Source organism: Nematolebias whitei, chromosome 4, assembly GCF_014905685.2.
Source record: "Nematolebias whitei isolate Nwh7 chromosome 4, NemWhi1, whole genome shotgun sequence".
NCBI classification, from domain to species: domain Eukaryota; kingdom Metazoa; phylum Chordata; class Actinopteri; order Cyprinodontiformes; family Rivulidae; genus Nematolebias; species Nematolebias whitei.
The window spans coordinates 22,009,400-22,030,915 of NC_056501.1; the positions used below are offsets into that span (position 1 = coordinate 22,009,400).

General features: G+C 37.3%; 1 protein-coding gene across 1 annotated transcript; it reads right to left on the reverse strand.

The window, feature by feature from the left end:
- Nucleotides 1-3,817: 3,817 nt before the first annotated feature.
- LOC119409004 (homeobox protein CHOX-CAD-like) lies at nt 3,818-13,411 on the reverse strand. The gene is made up of 3 exons (XM_037675866.1): nt 12,939-13,411; nt 10,657-10,811; nt 3,818-4,000 (listed from the first exon to the last, which is right to left on the reverse strand). Exons 1-3 carry the CDS (start codon nt 13,276-13,278, stop codon nt 3,818-3,820), a joined length of 678 nt encoding a protein of 225 aa, XP_037531794.1. The 5' UTR covers nt 13,279-13,411.
- Between the last annotated feature and the right edge of the window lie 8,105 nt (nt 13,412-21,516).

Genomic DNA, 21,516 nt, shown 5'->3' on the forward strand with positions numbered 1-21,516 from the left:
TAATTCACCTTAATCTTAATGGGAATAACATTTCTTTCGGTATATGTTCGTTAAATACCTTCAAGGAGGATTAATGTGTCAGCTTGTGTGGGACTCCATATCAGCATTAGTAATCTTATCTTCGTTTGGTTCAAGAACACAGAAAAACCACAGATATTGTGAAAAACTTGTGTTTTAGGAAGTTCACACAAGTTTCTATGATGTAAATAAATACTTCTGTTTTATTTTTCTTTTCGATGTGTGAACGTTATCTCTTAGAAAATGGTTTAATATATTTAAACATATATATATATATATATATATATATATATATATATATATATATATATGTATAGTGAACACATGTTTTCATTCAGTCTAAAATATTAAAAGCATTAAATTTTTGTATGTATTGTAGAAATTGAATGGCAATCAAGTTAACTTAGTTATTAAACCTGTTCCTCTGACTTTGTTTTCAGTGAAATCTTTGAACCTGACATATTTAATTGTATCTATATACAGTAGGCTTCTTTAAACATTTGTACTGTCTCCTTTTTAGGTCAATTAAACTTCATATTTTTGCAATTTTTTTAAACATCGACGTTGAAAATAATTATCAATACCAATACGATTGCAGATCTATAATTATCATGCGCCTTTAATGGAACTAACATGATAGTATTTATACGAGGGGTGGCACATTGGAGCAGTGTTTAGAAATGGTGAACCGCAGCCAGAAGGTCACAGGTTTGAAACCCTGCTAATGTTTTTTATATGTGGAGTTAGGATTATTTATTTGTTATTAAATTTCATTTAAGTAGGCAAATACCGCTGATATCACAGATCTCTGTTTGAAAGGAGGCCTGGGAGTACCCAGAGAAAACCGACGTAAATACGAGGAAAACATGCAAACTACACAGAAAGACCCCAGGCCCAGCCTAGAGAATGAGTCAGGGAGCTTCTTGCTGTGAAGCAACAGTGCTAACCACTAATCCAATGTGCTGGATTCTCTCCCCTTTCTTTTTTATAACATTGTAAGCATGAAAACAAACTTCCTCCTACTTTATCAAATATGAATGACACTTTGAAACGCTGAAATTAGCAACAATCAGAGCAAAAATGCACAATGTTGTAGATGTTTTTTCTGATACATGTACATTTGTGTTTTTTTATGGACCAATACGGATGACATACTGATCTCTGTGTGCATTCAACTTCTTCATCACATCTTGTTGTTTTGGGCATTTGTATAAAAAGTCACAAATAAGGTTCATTTGTTAAGTGTTAGAGTAACTTTGGTCATGTGATCAGAATTTACCTGAAACGTCTGGACGTTTACGTTCCGTGTGTTTAATCAGCGACAGAATATGTTTGGTTTTATGGCTCCAGGTTAAAGGTTAACAACCCTTCAGCTGACTTACAGAGTCATAAAGTCTGTTTATGAGCCAAGATAGTTGCTCTTAAACTACCGTCTAATCTCTTTTTTAACTCACAGCCTCTGATTTCGTCTGTTTACTAAATGACGAGCACCAAAGCGTCGTGTTCTGTCAGCCGTGATTTTTTATTATTTGTGCTACACTTGAAAATGTAATCTTTTCATTGATTGCGCTGCATTATGTATTTTCTCTTTTCCTTTGAATCGATCAATTTTGAGGTAGATGATCGCTCATCTCCAGCCCGGTGCTGGAGCGTTCTGTTAAAAGGGAGTCATTTCTTCCCACTGTCACCACTGTGCTGCTCAGGCTGGGAGATTGCAACAAAATGTAGATTTATATTGATAACTTTTAATTTATAATGCACATGACTGTTTTCGTGCAGTGCCCTGAGATGACTTTTATTGTAACTTGGCTCGATATAAAAATACTGAACTGAACTGAAAGTGAATTATAAATACCAGAGAATTTTATCGCAGCTTCATGCGATGTTGCCTTGTCATGCAGAAGTCATTCAGCCATAAAACCAAAAAAACAGGTGCCAACTCTCCTGCACTGATCATTAACCATCACAAAGTCTCTAAAAACAGACAAAAGAAGAAAACTATACAAAGTTGTTTATTTCATGTTTCATTATGGTTATTTATTTATACTGTACGGTACAAGAAGGAACTCAGGCAAGACTAAAAACATTAGCAGAATACTCTGTAGTTGTTGTGAACTCATTAAGACATTTCTCTCTGCAAATGTTTCAAAAGGGTGTGGTGGAGTTGATAATGAATCTGGTTTGAACCAGCAACACAGAATACATAATAAATACATTGAAACCCATCTGTGCTGCTCTTTTTAATAATGTATAGTAATACATATTTGCTATATAAAGGAGATTTGTCTTGAGGGTAAGTGTTTACAGAAACGATGTGCAGAAAACGAGAACTGCACCAAGCTGGTGGCTGAGTGGAGACAATTTTTGCCCCATCTGTAATTTTTTCACAGTTGTGGTTAGTACATCTATTTGCATATCTTTATTTCCAAATTGTTCTTCCTATTTTTGATTTAACAGCTTAAAATGAGCTAACAAACAATAGCTACTTCAACATTTGACTTTTAGGACAGCTAAGTCCACAGTAAGCCATAAAAGCCTGCAAAGAAACAGATGTTTTTTTTCCTCTAACAGTTTGTGACACAGCTGTCTGAGTTTAGTACTGACTCTGCATCACATGTCGTTCGCTTGAGCAATTTTTGAATCTGGGTTGGGGCTTTTTTTTGTTTGTTTTAAATGTGGCTAAATTCTGCAGCGTGAATGTCTCATTCCAAGGACTATTTTTATACACACAAAATAACTCACTTCCTTAAACTCCTCACGAAGTGGCAGCTAAAGACGAGCAAAAGAACACCTTTTTATGTCAAATATCTCTCAAATGAACATCTTGTTGCAGCACGGTGGCGCAACTGGTAGAGCTGCTGCCTCTCAGCGAGCAGGTCCCTGGTTCAAACCCCGGTCCAGGGGCCTTCTGGGTGGAGTTTGCATGTTCTCTCCGTGCATGCGTGGGTTTTCTGCGGGTGCTCCGGTTTCCTCCCACAGACCAAAAACATGCATGTTAGGCTGATTGGTAACTCTAAATTGTCCCTAGGTGTGAGTGAGAGTGCATGGTTGTTTGTCTCTATGTGGCCCTGTGATGGACTTGCGACCCGTCCAGGGTGTACCCCGCCCCTCGCACAGTGATTGCTGGACATGGGCACCAGCGACCCCCGTGACCCAAAATGGAATAAACGGGTAAAGATAATGGATGGATGGATGGATGGATGGATGAACATCTTGTTATTGCTTTTTATACTAACATTTCAGTGTAATTATATCACCTTTTATGTTATATATTTTTTCACAACTCAAAATGGTGTTGGTTTATATTTTAGAATATTTATGATAAGTGCTAAATCTACATTTCAACATAACATTGTGCTTTAAATTGTTTAGCACGTTAAAAATAAGGAATGGATGGATTTTCATTTCTTGAGTCAGTTTGTTTTTGCTGTGCTCAGCTTCCGTGAAGCAGATGTGTCATTTAACTTTCCAGAAATTTAATATCCGGGTTATTTTTGTAAATGCCTGAAGCTGCATGCTGCTTCTTAGTCATTTTCTTTTTGTTGTGCAGTTACAGTAAAAAATGAAACCTAATCTCTAGTCAATGTTGCAGAAATCTGATAAAACATAAAAAAGCAGCTTTTATCTGTTAACACACAAAAAAGTGTCTGATTTAAATGAACTCGTAAGATTTGATGAGTGTGGAGCTTTGTGTTATATAAAACAGGCAGTGCAGAGTTATTAGGTCATTTAAAGTGAATCAACATATAAAAACAAACTATGTACATTTCAGTCTCAGTCTTACTGATAAAACATCTACTTAGTACTCCTCTGGTTTTACATCCGTCATCAAGAGGCTGCTGGTGCCGGGGCTGCTGGGAAGGTGGGCGTCAGCGAGCGCAGGTGAGGCGGGGGTCGTGGTGGAGGCCTGCTGGGACTGCTGCAGCCTCTTCTTGTTCATCTTCCTCTCTTTGGCTCGTCGGTTCTGAAACCAGATCTTCACCTGGCGCACACAAATACGAGACATGGGCTGCTGTTACAAATAAAATCTTGTATTTTTTATATTTTAGCAGTGAAGCTTCTTCGGGTCAAACTGTATGAATTTGGGATGTTTTCTCACGCCACTGAGCCAACTTCTGCTTCAGATTAGAAATGTCACATTTCCTGAGAAGTACTTTGGGTGTTTCCGGTGTTGCACACAGCTGTGGCTTAATGTGTGACTCAGTGAGGTAGCATTAAAGACGATTAGAACACGATGAGCGAAAGAGTGCACATTTTTCCATTAATCCTACTTTATGTGTTTGGCCACAAAAACACATTATGGTTTATGGAAATGTTCCAAAGTTGGTTTCTCTAAATGAGATGGAAAAACCTTTCTGCCTTTGTTGGCCTTGTTAGTTTTAACCCTTGATCTATCCATAAAAATAGCATAAATAAATCAATAAATTTAAACTAGATAAAGTGCATTTCCTGCAAAAATGCAGTGTGAATGCTTCTTCTTCTTCTATTTCTGTAGACTCCTGGTGGAGCATAGGGCTGCAACAACACCCCGCCAACGAACTCTGTTTTGGGCGGCTCTCTTCAGCTGGGTCCACGTCACTCCGGCGGCCTTCCTGTAATGTGTGAATGCTTATTGCTGAAGAACTTGCTGAAAAACAGCTGAAATTAGCTAAAACAAAACAAAACTAAATTAGCAGAAGAAAGCAGAAAGAACATATATTTGTTGAATTAGGTTTAAATAAGCAGAAATGAGCACAAAAAATAAGAAGTCAGCTAAAATAAGCTTAAATTAGCACAAAACTGCTGAAAAGTAGCTGAAAAGGCAGAAAGAAGCTTAACATACCAGAAGGAAGTGGAAAGAGTTGAAATTAGCTTTAAAAAATATGGAATTACCTGAAAAAGCTAAAGTTAGCATAAAAACGGCTAAATATTAGCTGAAATAGCAGAAAAAGCTGAACGGATCATGACAAGCTGAAAGTAGCCGAAAAAAGAAAAACTTGATAGTTGAAATAAACTTTAAAATGCTAAAATAAATTAGCTGTAAAGGTAGAACAAGCTTAAATTAGCAGAAGAAAGCAGAAAGAATATATTTGCGCAATTAGGATGAAGGAAGCAGTAACGAGCACAAAAAAGTGGAAATTATTTGAAAAAAATCTGAAATTAGCAACAAAAAACAGCTGAAAAGTAGCTAAAAAGGCACAAAGAAGATTAAATTACAAAAAGGAAGTGGAGGGTTCACATTTTTGCAGAATTAGGCTGAAAAAGTTAAAATGAGTGCAAAAATGTGGAATTAGCCGGAAAAGTTCAAATTAGCATAAAAACAGCTAAATAGAATTCAAAAATACTTTATTAATCCCAAAGGGAAATTATTTGTTGTTGTAACTCGTTATCTTCATTTCATTAAGAGATGTTATAGATGCTGATGGCTGTAGACAGGAAGGATCTCTTGTAAAGGTCCATCTCACAGTGGATCCTAAGAAAATGGCTGCAGATGCCGTCCGATCCGTCCACCCAGACTCGGCTGGCCTCTCGGTTCCCCGGGCTGTAGGACCGCCCGAATGTGGGGCAGAACTCCTCCCAGAGTGATGGCCACTCCTCCCAGCAGTCTACCGAGCTCCTCGTCGCTGTGGACAGTCAACTGTAGATGCCGAGGGACGATCCTGTCCTTCTGCTGTCATGAGCCGTGTTTCCTATAGTTCCAGGATCTCACTGGTCAGGCACTCGAGCACAGCTGGCAGGTAGATGAGAATGCATCCACAGAACATCCTTTTCAACTCATTTGAGATTTGGGACTGTAGTTGAGATATTATTTGAGCTTTTGAGATGTTAATCAGCTGTTGTTGTTGTAGAAAACTGCCTTGTTGTCATGGTTATGCATCATAACAAATGTCCAAAACTAAAAAAAAGTTTCAGTAAAAATCCTTCCAGCTGCACAGCATCCGATACCAGAGGAAACAATCATCCAAAAAATGTGATTTACATCCAGAAAAATAGGAATTAAAGTTTCCAAAAGCAAAATCTCAGAATGAAAGTAACAGAGCTGCTCCAACATGCAGCCACCTTGAGCAGCGCAATTCTAGAAGCTGAAATAATAGAAATAGTTGAAACTTGCAGAAATAATCTGAAAGGAACATAAATAGTTGAAATTAGCAGAAATAATTTAGAAAAAGCACACAAATGTTTTAGATAGCAGAAAGAATCGGAAAGGAGCACAAAAACTGCTAAAAACAGCTGGAAAATGTTTAAATTTGCACAAGGAAGCTGAACCAGAACTAAATGTGAAAGGAGCAGTAAAAGGTTGTAAACAGACCTAAAGATCTGAAGGATGTAAAATGTGCTCAATTCATTTTCTATGAGGAAAAAAATGTCAGAAAAGGCTAAATATTTCAAAAAAGCTAAAGTTGCACTAATACCTAAAATCATAGCAGGATTGTCCTGAAAGAGCTGAATGTTCTGCTGTATGAGTTGTGGAAATAGCTTAAAAACTGCAGGACAAGAATTGTGCTGAAAATGTACGGAAGAAAAATGGATCACAACAGTGTGAATGCTTCATAAACATGGATCACAATAAACATTCACACGACTATAAAAGCATGTCCACCACTTTGTTGCATCTTTTTTAACCACATTCTTTCAATAATTTTTTTAAAAAACTAACAGGTAGAGTTGTAAATGTAAGATATTTCCATTTCTTGCAATTAATTACTTTTAATCTTTTGAATTGAAGGTCATCCTTGTTTTATTTTTAATTTAAATTGAGCTTGTTTCTGAGCAGGCAGGCCACTTTAGGTTCTGACTCCTTTTACTGGCACTCTTGTTTCATAAGTGAAAAGCATTTCCTTAATTAAATATGCAAAACTTCAGCAGATAAAGGTGTCAATCAGCTACAGGAACCCTCAGTAACACATACAGAGTGTGCAGTATTAAAAATACATTTCAGTTTGTATGGGTGATCATTATCTTACCTGCAGCAGAAGCTGCTCAGAGTTTTAATCAGTTTGAATTTTCAGGCAGTTTTCTCACAGGAGAGCTAGCAATAACCCAGAATGGTGCCAAGACCAAAGGTGGATTACTGTCATCTTAAAATAACTCCAGTTTATAACATGTCATAATAATGCTGTTATAAGTACCCCGGGCTGCACTGGAAGTGCTACAGCTAGCTGCTACTATTCTTGCAATAAGCCCAAGAGTTATATGTAAAACTGTGTGGAGCAGTGTCACAGTTAAAAGGTAACGTTTGGATGAAGTGCTGTGAAAGTTTTAAGACTGAAGTTGTTTCATGACAACACACAATCCACTCTGATCGCCATCAGAATCGTTCTCAGCCATCACTGGAGAAAATTTCTTGATTCTCCAAACTATTAACGCTCTGAATGATTTCTGTTGTCTGTAAGATATTGATTACTGATTGTAAAATATCGATTACTCATAGCAACCCTACAGAACACCACTTTAAAAAACTTAGAACTATTCCTTTAATTTTGCCTTCCCAAATGTACATCTCCTCTGTGTTACTGGCACTAATGGACACTGGTTTTTATCCTCTTTCCAGTTTTCAAGCTATTTCAACAAATCATAAATCAAAATGTTCAGCTCTTTCAGGACAATCCTGCTATGACTTTTGATATTGGCGCAACTTTAGCTTTTTGAAATATTTAGCCTTTTCTGCCACTTTTTTTCATAGGAAATGAACTGAGCACATTTTACATCGTTCAGATCTTCAGATCTGTTTACAACCTTTTACTGTTCCTTTCACATTTAGTTCTGGTTCAGCTTCTTTCAGCTTCCGTGTGAAAATTTAAACTTTTTTCAGCTACTTTCAGCTGTTTTGTGCTCCTTTAAGATTTGTTCGGCTAACTACAACATTTTTGTACTTCTTTTAATTTCTTTCTGCTAATTTCAGTTTGTTGTGCTCCTTTCAGCTACAAATTTAAACTTTTTCTACTATTTCAGCTACTATTTAGCTGATTTATGCTAATTTAAGCTTTTTCAGCTAATTCCACATTTTTTGCTCTTATTTCACATCTAAGTGAAATAAAATTTTTCCCATCTATTTTTCACATCTAAGTTGCAGCACCTATGTACGGACTGCAATGAAGGTGCAGGGGAGGACTGAAAAGCTCTCCCTGCAGTCCAGCTATGAGCAGTCTGTACCGAGGCAACGCTCCATCCGTCCCACATCCTGTATGTGGAATATGAGCTCTTGCCTTCCGGTAGAAGGTACAGAATCCCCCAAAACTAAACTGAACCATTTTAAATATTATTTTGTGCCTTCTTCCATCAAAATTTTTAATCAAAATTTTTAATAAATTATAAATATAAATATTGTATATGTATGTATTTTGTATATATAAGTAGCATTTATAAGCCAGATGTCAAAGACAAATCTCCATTTCATTGAATGTTATGGACAATAAAGTTGAATTGATTGATTGATTGATTGATTGATATAAATATAAATATAAATATGAATATTGAGGCCTGGAAGGTGTGCAAGAACTTTGGTGTTCTCTGTTGTTGTTTAAACTGTTGTGTTTTTTTAGCTGTTCATATGAATTGTGTGTGCATTTAATGTCTGTTTCTACAGCTGCTATATGAAATATACACCTGAGTCCATGACAAATTTCCCCTAGAGGACAATAAAGTCTATTCTATTCTATTCTATTCTATTCCAATCTATTCTATTCTATTCTATTCAACTTTTTTCAGTCTAATTCAGCAAAAACTTACTCTCTCCACTTCCTTCTGGTAATTTAAGTTTCTTTCTGTTTTTTAATTACTTTTCAGCTGTTTTTTTTTGTTGTTGTTGCTAATTTCAGCTTTTTTCAAATAATTTTCACTTTTTTGTGCTCATTTCTGCTTCTTTCAGCCTAACTGGGCAAACATGTTCTTTCTGCTAATTTAAGCTTCTTCTACATTTTAGCTACATTGTTTGCATTTTTAGCTCATTTCAGGTGTTTTCAGATAAATTAAAGTTTTTTGTGGCCATTTCTGCTACTTCCAGCCTAGTTAACTTATTTATGCTAAATTTAGTTTACTGTGCTCCTTTCAGCTTAATTCTACTTGCTTCACCTTTTTCTGCTGTTTCAGCTACTATTTAGCTATTTTTATACTAATTTTAGCCTTTTCAGCTAATTCCACATTTCTTAGTTCATTTCAGCTCTTTCTGTTTCTGTCTTTTAGTTTTCTTTCTGACTTTTCAGCTTTTTTTGTTTGTTTGTTGCTATTTTCAGCATTTTTTTTAGCTAATTTTCTAATTTTTGTGCTCCTTTCTGCATATTTAATCCTAATTCAGCAAATGCAACCATTATTTAAACAGGTTAGTCCCATTGAGCCGCGAGAACTCATTTACAAGAGCGACCTGGATTTTAACAAAGAGTGATGACAACAGTGGGAGGAGTGGTGGCACAGAGGCTAGAGAAGATGGGCATGTGATCGGAAAGTCGCAGGATCAACTCCCGGTACCGTCAACATCAAAATGTGGGTAGAAAAGGTGAAACACCCACACCTGCCTTCACCTTCATTCGCCCCACTCTGGGCCCCTGAGCAAGGCTCTCAACCCCCACCATTTACTCCCAAAAACCGGTCTCTCTTGAAAATGAGTTCTTGTGACTCAATAAGACTACCTGTATAAATAAAGGGTAAATGAAAAATAAAAGATGCATACAATTTTTATGTATATATTTAAAAAAAAAATTTTTGTACATTTTAAATATGTTCTTTCTGCTTTTTTCTACTAACTTGGGCTTGTTTTTCCTTTTCAGCTACATTCCAGCATGTTTTTAGCTAATTTCAGCTGTTTTTCAGCAAATTCTTCAGCAATAAGCATTCATGCTGCATTTTCGCAGGAAATGCAATTATTCCAGTTATTAATGACCTGCTCTTCTTCACCTCTAGGGTTTTAATACTCTGAAAGAAATGCACTCAGCTTTGTATCTAACACACATTGCTGATTGTTCTTGTAAGGTTTCATCCCTGCAGATATGTTAGCTAGTTTTATCATTTCCTGAAATAAAATTGCATCCTAACAAAGAAGTTAAAGCACTAGCTAGATCTGTCTGGTCTCAGTTCTGAAAATAGTGGATGTTCTAAAAGAGGAAATGGCCCATCTGACAAACTAACTGATAAACATGCATTTTTTTACAGAACATTCTGTGGTTTCAGTGTTAAACCCTTCGTAGTCTTTATGATGCAATCTTGTTTTAGAGATAAAGCAGACAGGAAGAGCAAAAGTTGTCGAACGCTTTAGAACAGAGTTATTCAACTAATTGCTCAGGGGGCCACAGTTACTGAAAGCCAAGAGCTCAGGGGCCCGACATCCAGCTGTTATTCTCATTAAGGTTGTTTATGTATTAAAATCGAGTTTAGTTTAAAAATGAACCCACTGGTGGACCGAACTGAGCTCACCCATGGGCCTGATTTGACCCCTGCCACCAGTTGAATAGCCCTGCTTTAGACGCTGCTGTGCTTTTAAGTAACGAAGGGAAAAATATGGATCTAAAAAGATCTTTAAATGTGGTTGTTTTAACGTCAGCGGGTGCTTTTTGTTTTTCTTTACTTTCACTTCCTTTACGTGTGTCATGCAGCTGCATTTCATGCCCACTCCTTTCTTCTTTTAGCTCCCGTTCAGCTTGTTGCGGCTCACATTCATCCTCTCACCTGTCTCTCAGTGAGGCTGAGAGCCATGGACAGCTCGGACTTCCTCCTCATGGTGATGTAGCGATTGCACTGAAACTCCTTCTCCAGCTCCTGCCGTTGCTGGTCGGTGTACACCACCCTGTACTTGTCCTTCGTCCGAGTCTTTCCTCCGGAAGCTGAATCAGTAGAAAGAATGAAAGAAAAATGTGGATGCTTAAGCAAAACTGTGCAGGTATTTACATCTGTGTAGGCCTCCCTCTTTTTGTAAAGCAGGAACGATTGTCAGTGAGTCACACGTGGTGCACAAAAAAAAAAAAGGCCAAACACGTCTGGAGCCAAGTTCAACTCCAGGCGCCACTCAAATCCTCATCAGCTCTATTAATCACGCTAAATATCACTAATGCAAAGACTCTGCGCTGCCTCGCTGCTTCTCCTTATCACCCTGCGCGGTGTTTGCACAGTGTTTCCACAGGCGCCCATTCATTCATCGACACGAATGTTCACTCTGAGACTTATCGATTAGAAAATGTGACCGTGTGGCGGCATCGATCCGTGCACACCCACACAGGTACGTAACGGCTGAGTGTTTGGCTTCCTGCAGGAGAACTATTTGTCATTGCTGTGCACCCACCCAGTGGACGGAGAGGATGGGGAGTGGCAGCTTCATGGCCTCCACTGTTAGTTTTACGTCTCAGACCACGCTGCCGGCTGGAAGAGGTGACAGCATGAGAAATGTAGGTGTGTGGCCGGGCCTGGGTTCACTCTACGTGCTCGTGTCTAGGAAAATGTGTTAGCACATGTCTGAGGTGCTGCAGAGGCCTGTTGCTTAAAAAAAGGTTGTTATCAAGATGGAGCTTTTCCTGTTTGTGTAATGAATAGACATTTAAGGCTCTGCTTAACTAAATGAGATTATTTTAATGAATTTCAAAGAAAAGGTCCTTATAATTTGCTTTAATCAGACGCTTTTATTTTGAAAGTTCATACATTTTTCAATGACAAAAAAAAAACAAATGCAGATTCTGTCTGGAATATTATTGTTTTAGATGAAAGCATCTCTAAATTAATTATAATTTACTGCATTTAAACAGTGGCACTGCTGAAACCGCTCAATGTGGGAGTCTTGTCTTTAATTTGTTTTTTCATTAGCTTGCAGTGCATCTTGGGAAAATAAAACAACTATTGCATGAGATGTATGATTATTTTTCCTAAAAGCTCATCCACTTCAGTTTTGGAGAAAATATTACGTTAAAAAAATTATTATCTGGCCAAAATACTTGTTTTTTTTTTATCAGAGTCTTGCAAATTCCTGTTGAAATACTTTTGTGGAAATCACAATAAAAGTCCAGAAGCGGTATTTTATGTTTACACTGCATGACATGGTACAATATTTAAAAAAATAAAAATAAAACGTCTGTGGCTCACAGATGAGAACTGCTCATTATACATTAATTATTGTTTATTGTGATGTTTTTTACTGTACATTAAACCAAACTGTAATATTATAAAGGGAAATAAGAGTCGCTTCAACAAATTAAAACTGTAAAAATGAAATAAATTATAGTTTGTTTTTTTATTTTAGTTTGGCGATAATATACAGTTTAAACCAAACATTACAGGGATGTACTTTTCTGATTTAATTGTATATTAAATTTTTTTACAGGTGTTTGTCATCCTTCCAATGGATGTTTTTAACACAAAGCTGCTAAAGTGACTGAACTGATTTATATTTTCTATTTACTAAAGTTTTCATTTATGAGCCTATAAACTCTTAACTGCTAAAATTTAGTCATTACATTTTCTCTAATGACAAATCGAACACTAATAGATGTTATGTCACAACAACAGTTTTCTGTGTTTCTTAATACACGTAGGCCTGTTTATTTTTTATTTTTATTGTTTCTAGATGTTGATCAGCTGTAAACTATCTATAAACTGAACATCATGTGTTTATTTTTAATGAATACGCCTTATTCCTTATTGGTTTGAGCAATATTTAAACATAAATTATTTTTAATGCAATAATAAAAAGGTCTGCAAAAACACAGTTCCTCATATTATGGTTTCACTTTTTCCTCGTATTGAGACCTACAAATGACTGCAGTCAGTTAAACTATTTTTATACTATAAAGGCAGGTTTTTGTACTTAAATGTACTTAACCTAGTACAAAAATGTTGTTCTAAAACGTCTCTGTCTTCAGCCTTTATAAGCTGCAACAAGCCATGTGTACTTGATTTGTTTTACTCTGTGTTAAATGTATAAATATAAATTGACAGATCGAGTCACGTGATCTGGCCTGTCTTACCTGGGGGGGCGTGTCTGACGGGCTCAGGTGGTCTCCTGAAGGGGTCCTGTCCTGGGATGAAGCTGTAGGGGGTCAGTGACCCCCCTCCGGTGGTGGAGGGGGTGCTGCTCAGCTCCGGGGAGGTGAAGCCGACCTGCCCGCCGATGGGGCTCGAGCCCGCGAAGCCGAACGGAAAGTCCTCGCGCGGGGTGTACACGGGGTTCCACGCGCTCGCGGACGGGTCAACGACCCCGGAGACGTGATGCTGAAACCCGGTGAAGTCATAGGCAGGCGGAAGGTACTGACTGTTCAGGGTCAGCGTCTGGGCCTGGTGTCGGACGGACTGGGAGTTGGGGTACATACCTGTGAGCTCGCGCGGCAGGTGTGTGGGCGGGGAGGGGGGGTCTCTCAGGTGAGTTAAACCTCCGGGCTCATGTCAGGCCCAGCTCCAGGTAATAATGGCGCTCTGCTTTTCACCTCAGTCTAAGGTTCAGGACTACAATCTGAGCACTGAGGGACACACACCTTTATGGATTTACTGGCAAGGAGTTCAAAAGTACCACGGTGACGTCACGCCTACCTGAGACTCACCTGCGTGCCAGTTTAGGCGACGTCAGGACAATGACCCGGCTCGACCTGGTGTGCAGATAAGGCCGTGTGTCAGGTGGGTCTACCTGTGCACGTAAACACAATAAACAACCTGAAGGAGGCTCTTTAGATCAAACTTTTCATTTAGGTCATTTTCAGGAAACACTTTCAACCTTGTGTCAAATAACTAAAACTGCGAAACCCATAAACATATAATTTATTCACAAAGCAACGCAGTAAATATTTAACTATTGTGTTCTTAATTTTTTGTTATTGTAATGCCCTTTATTGTGCATTTATTATATCTCCAACATTTTAGAGATGTGTTGACATCATCAAACTCAAAATTACCTTATTTTTGTAAAGAAATGTGAGTAAAAAGTCTTAGTGCAAAGATCTAACATGAGTTTATGTTCTAATGTGAACAAATTATGGGTGCATGAGATTTGAGAATTATTGCTTTCTATTTTAATTTTCATTTCACACAAAGTCCCAATATTTTTTTTGGAATAAGGGCTGTGTTTTCCACTAATAAAACATTCTAACAGTTCTACGATTATAATATAAAAACTAAACCAAAAACGTCCAATGTGTATAAAACAGCAGATTTTTATGGTAGAACAGCAAACAAAAAGCTCTTGTCTTCTGTAGGAAGATAACTGTTCGAGAAAATCTTTTTTTTTTACCCCATTTATTATACTTCTCACTAAATGAGTTTTTACCATCTTCTGTTTCTCAAAACATGCATTTAATATTCATAAAAAGATAAGGTCATTAAAATGTTCCATTGATAATTGTTCTAGAGTCAAGAATAAAACATTTAATCTGTTTTTCCTGTGTTTCAGATTGAATTAAACGGGGTGAGTTAGCCTAATTATGTGACTAATTTTGTTTTTTCTTATTAAATAAATGTGAATTGTCTCTGTGCTGTAATGTCTGCTGCAGTCAGAGGTGAAACTAAAAAAAATACTTTTTTTTCCTGTGTTAAGTGAAGCAATACCTTCAGTTATTTTTAAAGTCTCCACAAGAGAGCAGCAAAAAGTCAAATAACTGCCAACTCATGCAGGTCCAGAGATCTTTAACATTTATCACTTTCTATCAATCTCACATGATGTGTATTCACCTCAGCTGCTCCCAGTGTAGCCCTCTGTTGACATCACTTCATTAGAATGCTGTTGTGGCCTCATACAAATTAGTTTTTGTGCATCTGAATCATTCATAAAAGATTCATATAAGTATCTTGGTCAAAGCCGTTATTAATCTCTTAATCTGTTTGCAAGAAGGACGCTGCTTGTTAATGGACGTGAAGTGTTATCTGTACATTAAGTGCAACGTAAACTTCACAAACATTTTATCAAAAGTGAAAATGCTTGGATGACTGCCTGAAAAATGATGAATGTGGTTTTAGCTTTTACAGAATACACGAGAGAGTGTGGTAATGTACAAGTACGAGCGTGCAGTTCCTGCATCTTCTGCTAAAATCACTGTATTTGTACGTTGAAGCATTGTTTTGCTGCTGATGAGCCCCTTGGATTAAAAATCACCAATCTTTAAATTAAAACAAGTTACTTTATGTGAGTAATCCACATATATCCAACAAAGTTCAGTCAGGTCATCTGGATGGTTTCTTTTTTTTTTTTTTTTGGTTGAGACATTTCATCTTTCATCCAAAGGACTTCATCAGTCGGACGAGCCCCAGTTTGTTGGGGCTTCTCAGACTGATGAAGTCCTTTGTATGAAAGACAAAATGTCTCAACAACAACAAACATAACAGAAACCGTCCAGATGACCTGACTGAACTTTGGATTTTTTTAAACCTGGATTATTGAGCATGAACTTTGATGTTTTGAACCACTTTAGCTATGGCTGCCTCAGAGGAGTCGACGGGGGAGAGGGCTGGCCCCAGAAACCATCTTATCACCAGCAAACTGGTTGGTCCACTATGTGAGTGTGCTGCTTGTAGGACTGAGTTTGTTGGGGCTCCTCGGACTGATGAAGTCCTTTGGATGAAAGACGAAACTGTCCAGTTGACCTGAATGAACTTTGTTGGATTTTTTTAACCTGGATTATTGAGCATGAACTTTGATAATCCACATATAGCTTCTGTCTAAACAGCACAGGTCAATAATTATTTAAATTAAAACTTGTTCATGTTTGTGTCCTTGTCAGCACGTTTACCAGGTCCCATGTGTGAAACGGAGATCTGCTGTTAGAGCCCAACTCTTTATCATTTCTCTCTGACTTGTTCCGGTCCTAAAGTGTCCATAAACAGCTAATTGAGAACGTTAGCTTTATTCAAATGAAGAAGTCTGCAACAATTGGAAGCACTTGTTTTATCGAGACGTTATCTTCAGAACATGACGGGATTTTAGTTTTGCTTTAGCAGATTTCTGTACTTGCTTCTGCAAATGTTTTTTTTTTTTCTTCTTTTTGATAATTTTTAATGTCTTAAACCTCCAGGTAGAAACAAGAGTCTCAGTCAGTCCTGGTTTTAAATCAAAGTTTGTCCCTGGCTGCCACGCAGTCAAAAACAGAGATGTTGAGTAAGCATGCATGTTTTTCTGTTGCCCATCTGCTTTTCTAAGACAGTACGAAGAATAAAGTGCTGACAGGATGTTAGTGCAGAGACAGGAAATAGTTCAGGCAATGGTTCAGGCCAAGTTCTTGTAAGATGCTCTATATTCCAGAGCACTTTATAACTCTCTCTGCATGTTTTTGGCAGCTTTGGTTACTAATTGCACTCACAGTAAAGTTGTGATCGGACCACTGCTATTCAGCCCGTTTGACCCTTTGTCATCACTACGAACGTACTGTGCTATAATTTTAAACATCTTTTAGTTATGAACAGTTCCAGGGATAAAGAAAAATCAAACAATGCATTTTATTTCAGTAGATTGATGCCTCCTTAAGAAAAATGCACATCTAAAAGCTGGTTTGTCCAGCAGAACTTTATAAAATTATTTCACAACTTTGCAATTTCTTGCAATTACTGTAAAATAATATGAATCAGTTGATGAACGTTAAGCAGGAACTGACTCAGAGGCTGTTCATGTTTGTTCTTACAAACCCATAACACATCTGTTTTGGGTGATTTCATTTCAAGTGGTCAGCTCTGATATTTTCACTCTTGCTGGTAAGTCGTGGACCCAAAACCTTAAGCAACCAGATGTCAACTGGACTCTGTTGTTTGCAGAGACAAGCACACAATTAGCTGTACAAATAACACGATCAGACCAAATCATTATTGACAGAATGCATTTCAGAGACATATGAGTTGTATTTTTATCTCTTGATAAGCTTAATTACTTAACAGAAGAAGTAAAAGTGACACTAGAAAATTTTCAATTTCCTGTGAAATGCAGTGTGAATGCTTATTGCTGAAGAACTTGCTGAAAAAAAGCTGAAATTAGCTAAACGCATGCTGAAATGTAGCTGAAATGTAATAACAAGTCTAAATTAGCACCAAAAAAGCAGACAAACCACATATTTTTCTGAATTTGGTTTAAATAAGCAGAAATGAGCACTTAAATTAGAAAATTAACTAAAAAAGCTGAATCTAGCAAAAAAAAACCCTGAAAGGTAGCTGAAAAAGCAGAAAGAGGCTTAAATTACCAAAAGGAAGTGAAAGGAGCTGAAAAGAGCTATTAAAAAAGGGAAATTAGCTGAAAAAGCCAATTTAGCAAAAAACACATAAAAAGTAGCTGAAACTAGCAGAAACAAGCTGAAATTAGCTGAAAGAAGTTAATTAGGCTGAAAGTAGCAGAATTTACCACAAAGATTAAAATTGATCTGAAAACAGATGAAATTAGCTACAAATGCTAATAATAATAATAATAAAAATAATGATGAAAAAAAAAAGGTTTCTGAAGCTTAAAAGAAAACAGAAAGAACATGTTTCCCCAATTAGGCTGAAATAAGAAGAAATGAGCATAAAAAGTGGAAATGATCTGAAAAAAGTTGAAATTAGCATAAAAACACTGAAAATTAGCTAAAGAGGCAGAAAGAAGCTGAAACTACTAAAAGGAATTGGAGAGAGCTCATTTTTGCTGAAAAAAGTTTAAATGAATTCAGAAAATGTGGAATTAACTGAATAATCGCAAATTAGCAGGCAAACAGCTTTATAGTAGCTGAAATGTACAGAAATAAGCTGAAAGGAGCAAAACAAGCTGAAATTAGCAGAAAGAAGCTGCACAAAAATGTTGCATTTAGCAGAAGCTTAAAGGAGAACAAAACAACAAAATAAACAGATGAAAAATGTTTAAACTTGCACAAGGAGACCCTGAAAGAAGCTGAAGAACAAAATGTGAAAGGAACAGTGAAAGGTTGTAAACAGGTCTAAAGATTTGAAGCATGTTAAATGAGCTTAAATCATTTTCTATGAGGGGAAAAAAAAACTCAGAAAAGGCAAAATATTTTAAAAAGCTAAAGTTGCACCAATACCACAAGTCACAGCAGGATTGTCCTGAACGAGCTGAACCTTTTGATTTATGATTTGTTGAAATGGCTTGAAAACTGCAGGACGAGAACCGTGCTGAAAAATGTACAGAAGAAAAATGGATCACAATAGTGTGAATGCTTCCTTAACATTCACACAATAAATGATCGGTGGCTTTGCACACCCGGACAGCCTTCAGCTACACCTTCACTGCTCCGTTAACATCAGCTCTGGGTTTAATTAGTGCTCATATCATGACATAACGCTGCTCAGATTGTTGCTCTTTTAGCCAATAAAATGTGAGAAATGTGTTTGTCTTGAGATCTTTGCGTTTTATTGTATCATCTGTTCAGCCTTCCCCGGTGTTTTCTTTGTTGCCAGCTCCTGCTTCACCTATTCCCAACCCCAATCCCCCCAGGTGTTCATCATCATGTCTCGTTAGTGTCCCTTTAAGTTCATCATCTTTGTGTTTCCTCCATGTCCGTGGATTGTGCTTCCCACATCCGTTCATGCTCTGTTCCTCCGTGTCTCCTCGTGTTATCCCTTTTTGTACGTTTGCTGCCGCATCAGCCTTTGTTTTTTTATCTTTTGCTAATAAATTAGCATTCCTTATTTTATCTTCGAGTTCCCTGCGTCTGTCTGCATCTTGTGTTTGCAAAAAGCACAAAAGTTGTATCATCTCAATATTCCCAGTGGTGGCTGCTAATCTTCCATTAACCAGCAGCTGAGCAATTTCTTTCTTTTTTTATTCAAAGACATCTATCCTGCTGCTTGTGTGGGGTGACAGGAGGTCCTACACCTTGGCTCAGCTTGATTGTGTTCACACGACCAAATTTATGGGAATTAAAGGGAATCCAAAGGTTGCACATTATTTTAAATGTGCGTTAAGGTCGTTCAGACCTCTATTGAGTGCAATAAAAAAACAGATTTAAACAGTTTCTAGATAAAAGTGATGGCCTTGCAAAGGTTGGTAATAAAACTTTTTAAATCAAACTCGACATGTTGACCACAAACACACAGACGGGGTCAAAGTTGTAAAAAGTTTTGTTGTTACAGATATGAAAATGATTTCTTCAGTCCGCTGCAGATCTGTAAAGAGAGGGAGCCGGTTATTGTGGGATCTGACGACAATGTTCATGAAGGTCATCAAGAGGGATTTCTCTCTTATTTGTTTGTTTTTCTTCTGCAGGTAGATAAGAGTAGGCAGGTGCAGGAACCCTAGGAGGAGACTGAAGAATAACGAGGAAGATTAAACAAAACCAGGATGGTGGAGAGTGAGCAGATAGCCATTCAGGTGAGTATTTTACGTTGCTTGGTTTTGGTGCTCGTTACTTTCAGAGGTCTCAGTGAGCCGGACAAGGAGGTCTGTGAGAAGAGCACAGATAAACAATAACGCTAAAAACAGAGGCTCAGAAATCCAAGAATGAAGCCGAGCCAAACCACAAAAATATACTTTTAACAGTCGAGCAACATTCCAACTCTTTACAGGTGCTTTATTGGGTGTTAACAAGTTGCAGATGTGAACAATTGAGCCAGAGAGGAAGGCATCTGTAGAGCGAATCCAACATGGCAGTACCTGCTCACAAGTCCACCTGGATAAAAAGACTGGAGAAAAGATGAGAGGAGAATAAGATAAGCTTCAATCCAGACAGCTAGTTCTATAGAAACAAAGTCTTACACAGGAACCCAGACTGTAGTCCAGAGAAAAACTGCAAAACACTGTTCAAATGATCCAAAACAGCTGATTCACGTTAAGATTAGAACTATGAAAACATAAACAATTCGCTTTATGGGAACGATCTGAATGGAAACTGATCTAATGTTGACAGGTGGAAACGATCTAAAAAAAGCAATGAATCTCAGATATATGTTTTTAAGGTGAGTAACGCTGGTTTGTCTGTGGGTGTGCACACCTACAGACAAATGAAGAGAACAAGTGCAGTTCTCGGCGGCAGAATAACAAAATAATGACGCCAGTATTCAGAATCCAATGATACTAAATATAATAATTAAAAAAAAAAGGTTAAAGGCTAAAACAACTGGACTTTTGTTCTGTAGCTGAAGACGTTTCACTTCTCGTCCAAGGAGCTTTCCCAACCTCACGAGAGGGACACTCTTGAGGACCAAAATGTTCACATTTTGGAATGAGAAGACAGATTGTTTGAGATGGGGTGAAGGAAGCCATTTATGTAAAAAGAAAAAACAACTTTAAACAGAGGAGGTCTTGGATTTCAGCTTTCAAAAACCAATAATGCAACTTTAGGCCTGATACTAAGTCGGTTTAACAACAATCAAGACTTTGATTCATGTGTCCAGAGTGGCCCACCTGTGAGTCAGACTGACAGAGACCATAATGAACCTCTAAAGCAGGACTATTCAACATAACTACTCAGGGGGCCACAGTTTCTGAAAGACAGTAGCTCAGGGGCCAGACATCCAGCAATTTAAGTCATTATGTAAATAACCCAAGTATTACAATGATCTGTTACCTTTCAATTGTGTTTATTTTATTGCATTGAATCATAAATGCAATAAACAGAACACACAACCCAAACTGAATTGGCCCACGGACCACCAGTTGAATAGCCCTGCTCTATTGTGAGGAGTGAGAAGGCAATCTGCATGTGCATCTAGCTTACAGAACAGCTCAGCTCAATAACTTGAACTCCGCACTCTCTGTTCTTTGAATTTAGACAGCTCCTTGGATGAGAAGTGAAACGTCTTCAGCTACAGAACAGAAGTCCAGTTGTTTTTGCCTTTAACATTTTTTATTTTAATTGACCATGTCTTGGATGAATGAGAATCTTCACCAGCATAAATATACAAAGTTGTATAAAAATACTGTAAACAAAGGAAAACAAATATTGCTAAATACATTTATCTCTAAAGACAGCAACTTTATCATTATGTAGTCAGTGTAAATGCACAGTTTTTTTATATGTTTTATGTAAAACATTTGTTCTATTGTATAAAGGAAAAAAATGAATACTTGTAATATATTTAGAAGTTCAGGACGAGGTCTTTTATTTTTTGCATATTTGTGGTAATCTAAACCCCAGAGGTATTCCTTTTATTAGCACACTAAAAAAAAAAAAAAACTCAAAAATGATAGTTCAAATTTTTTGAAGTTGAGTTTTGTAGAAAGGTTAAGATCGATGAATATCTTACCTGTTGTAGATGGTGCTTTGAAGAACTCTAGTTGATTAAATTCATACTAGATTAATGAGCTAAAGAGCAAAACCTGAAATGGATCCCCTCAGATGAGCTTGTCGCTCTGGTCAGAGGTAATGTCTGTTTCCTCAAACTGAGGATGTTCAAAAATCTAAATACAACAGATAAGATATTTATTGTTTATCATCCTTCCACAAAACCCCATTTCGTAAAACCTCTGTCTTGTACCTTGAACTTGTTTGTATTTGGTTTTAGGCCTAAAACATTTTCCTAAACAAACAGGAAGCTGCTGGTTTCATTGTTGTCTTTAAGAAAAGTCATTTTTTAGGATGTTTTTCTTGGTAACTTTTGATTCAGTCACTGACCTCAGTGTTTATCAGTTTAACTTGAACCTTTTCCTCCATC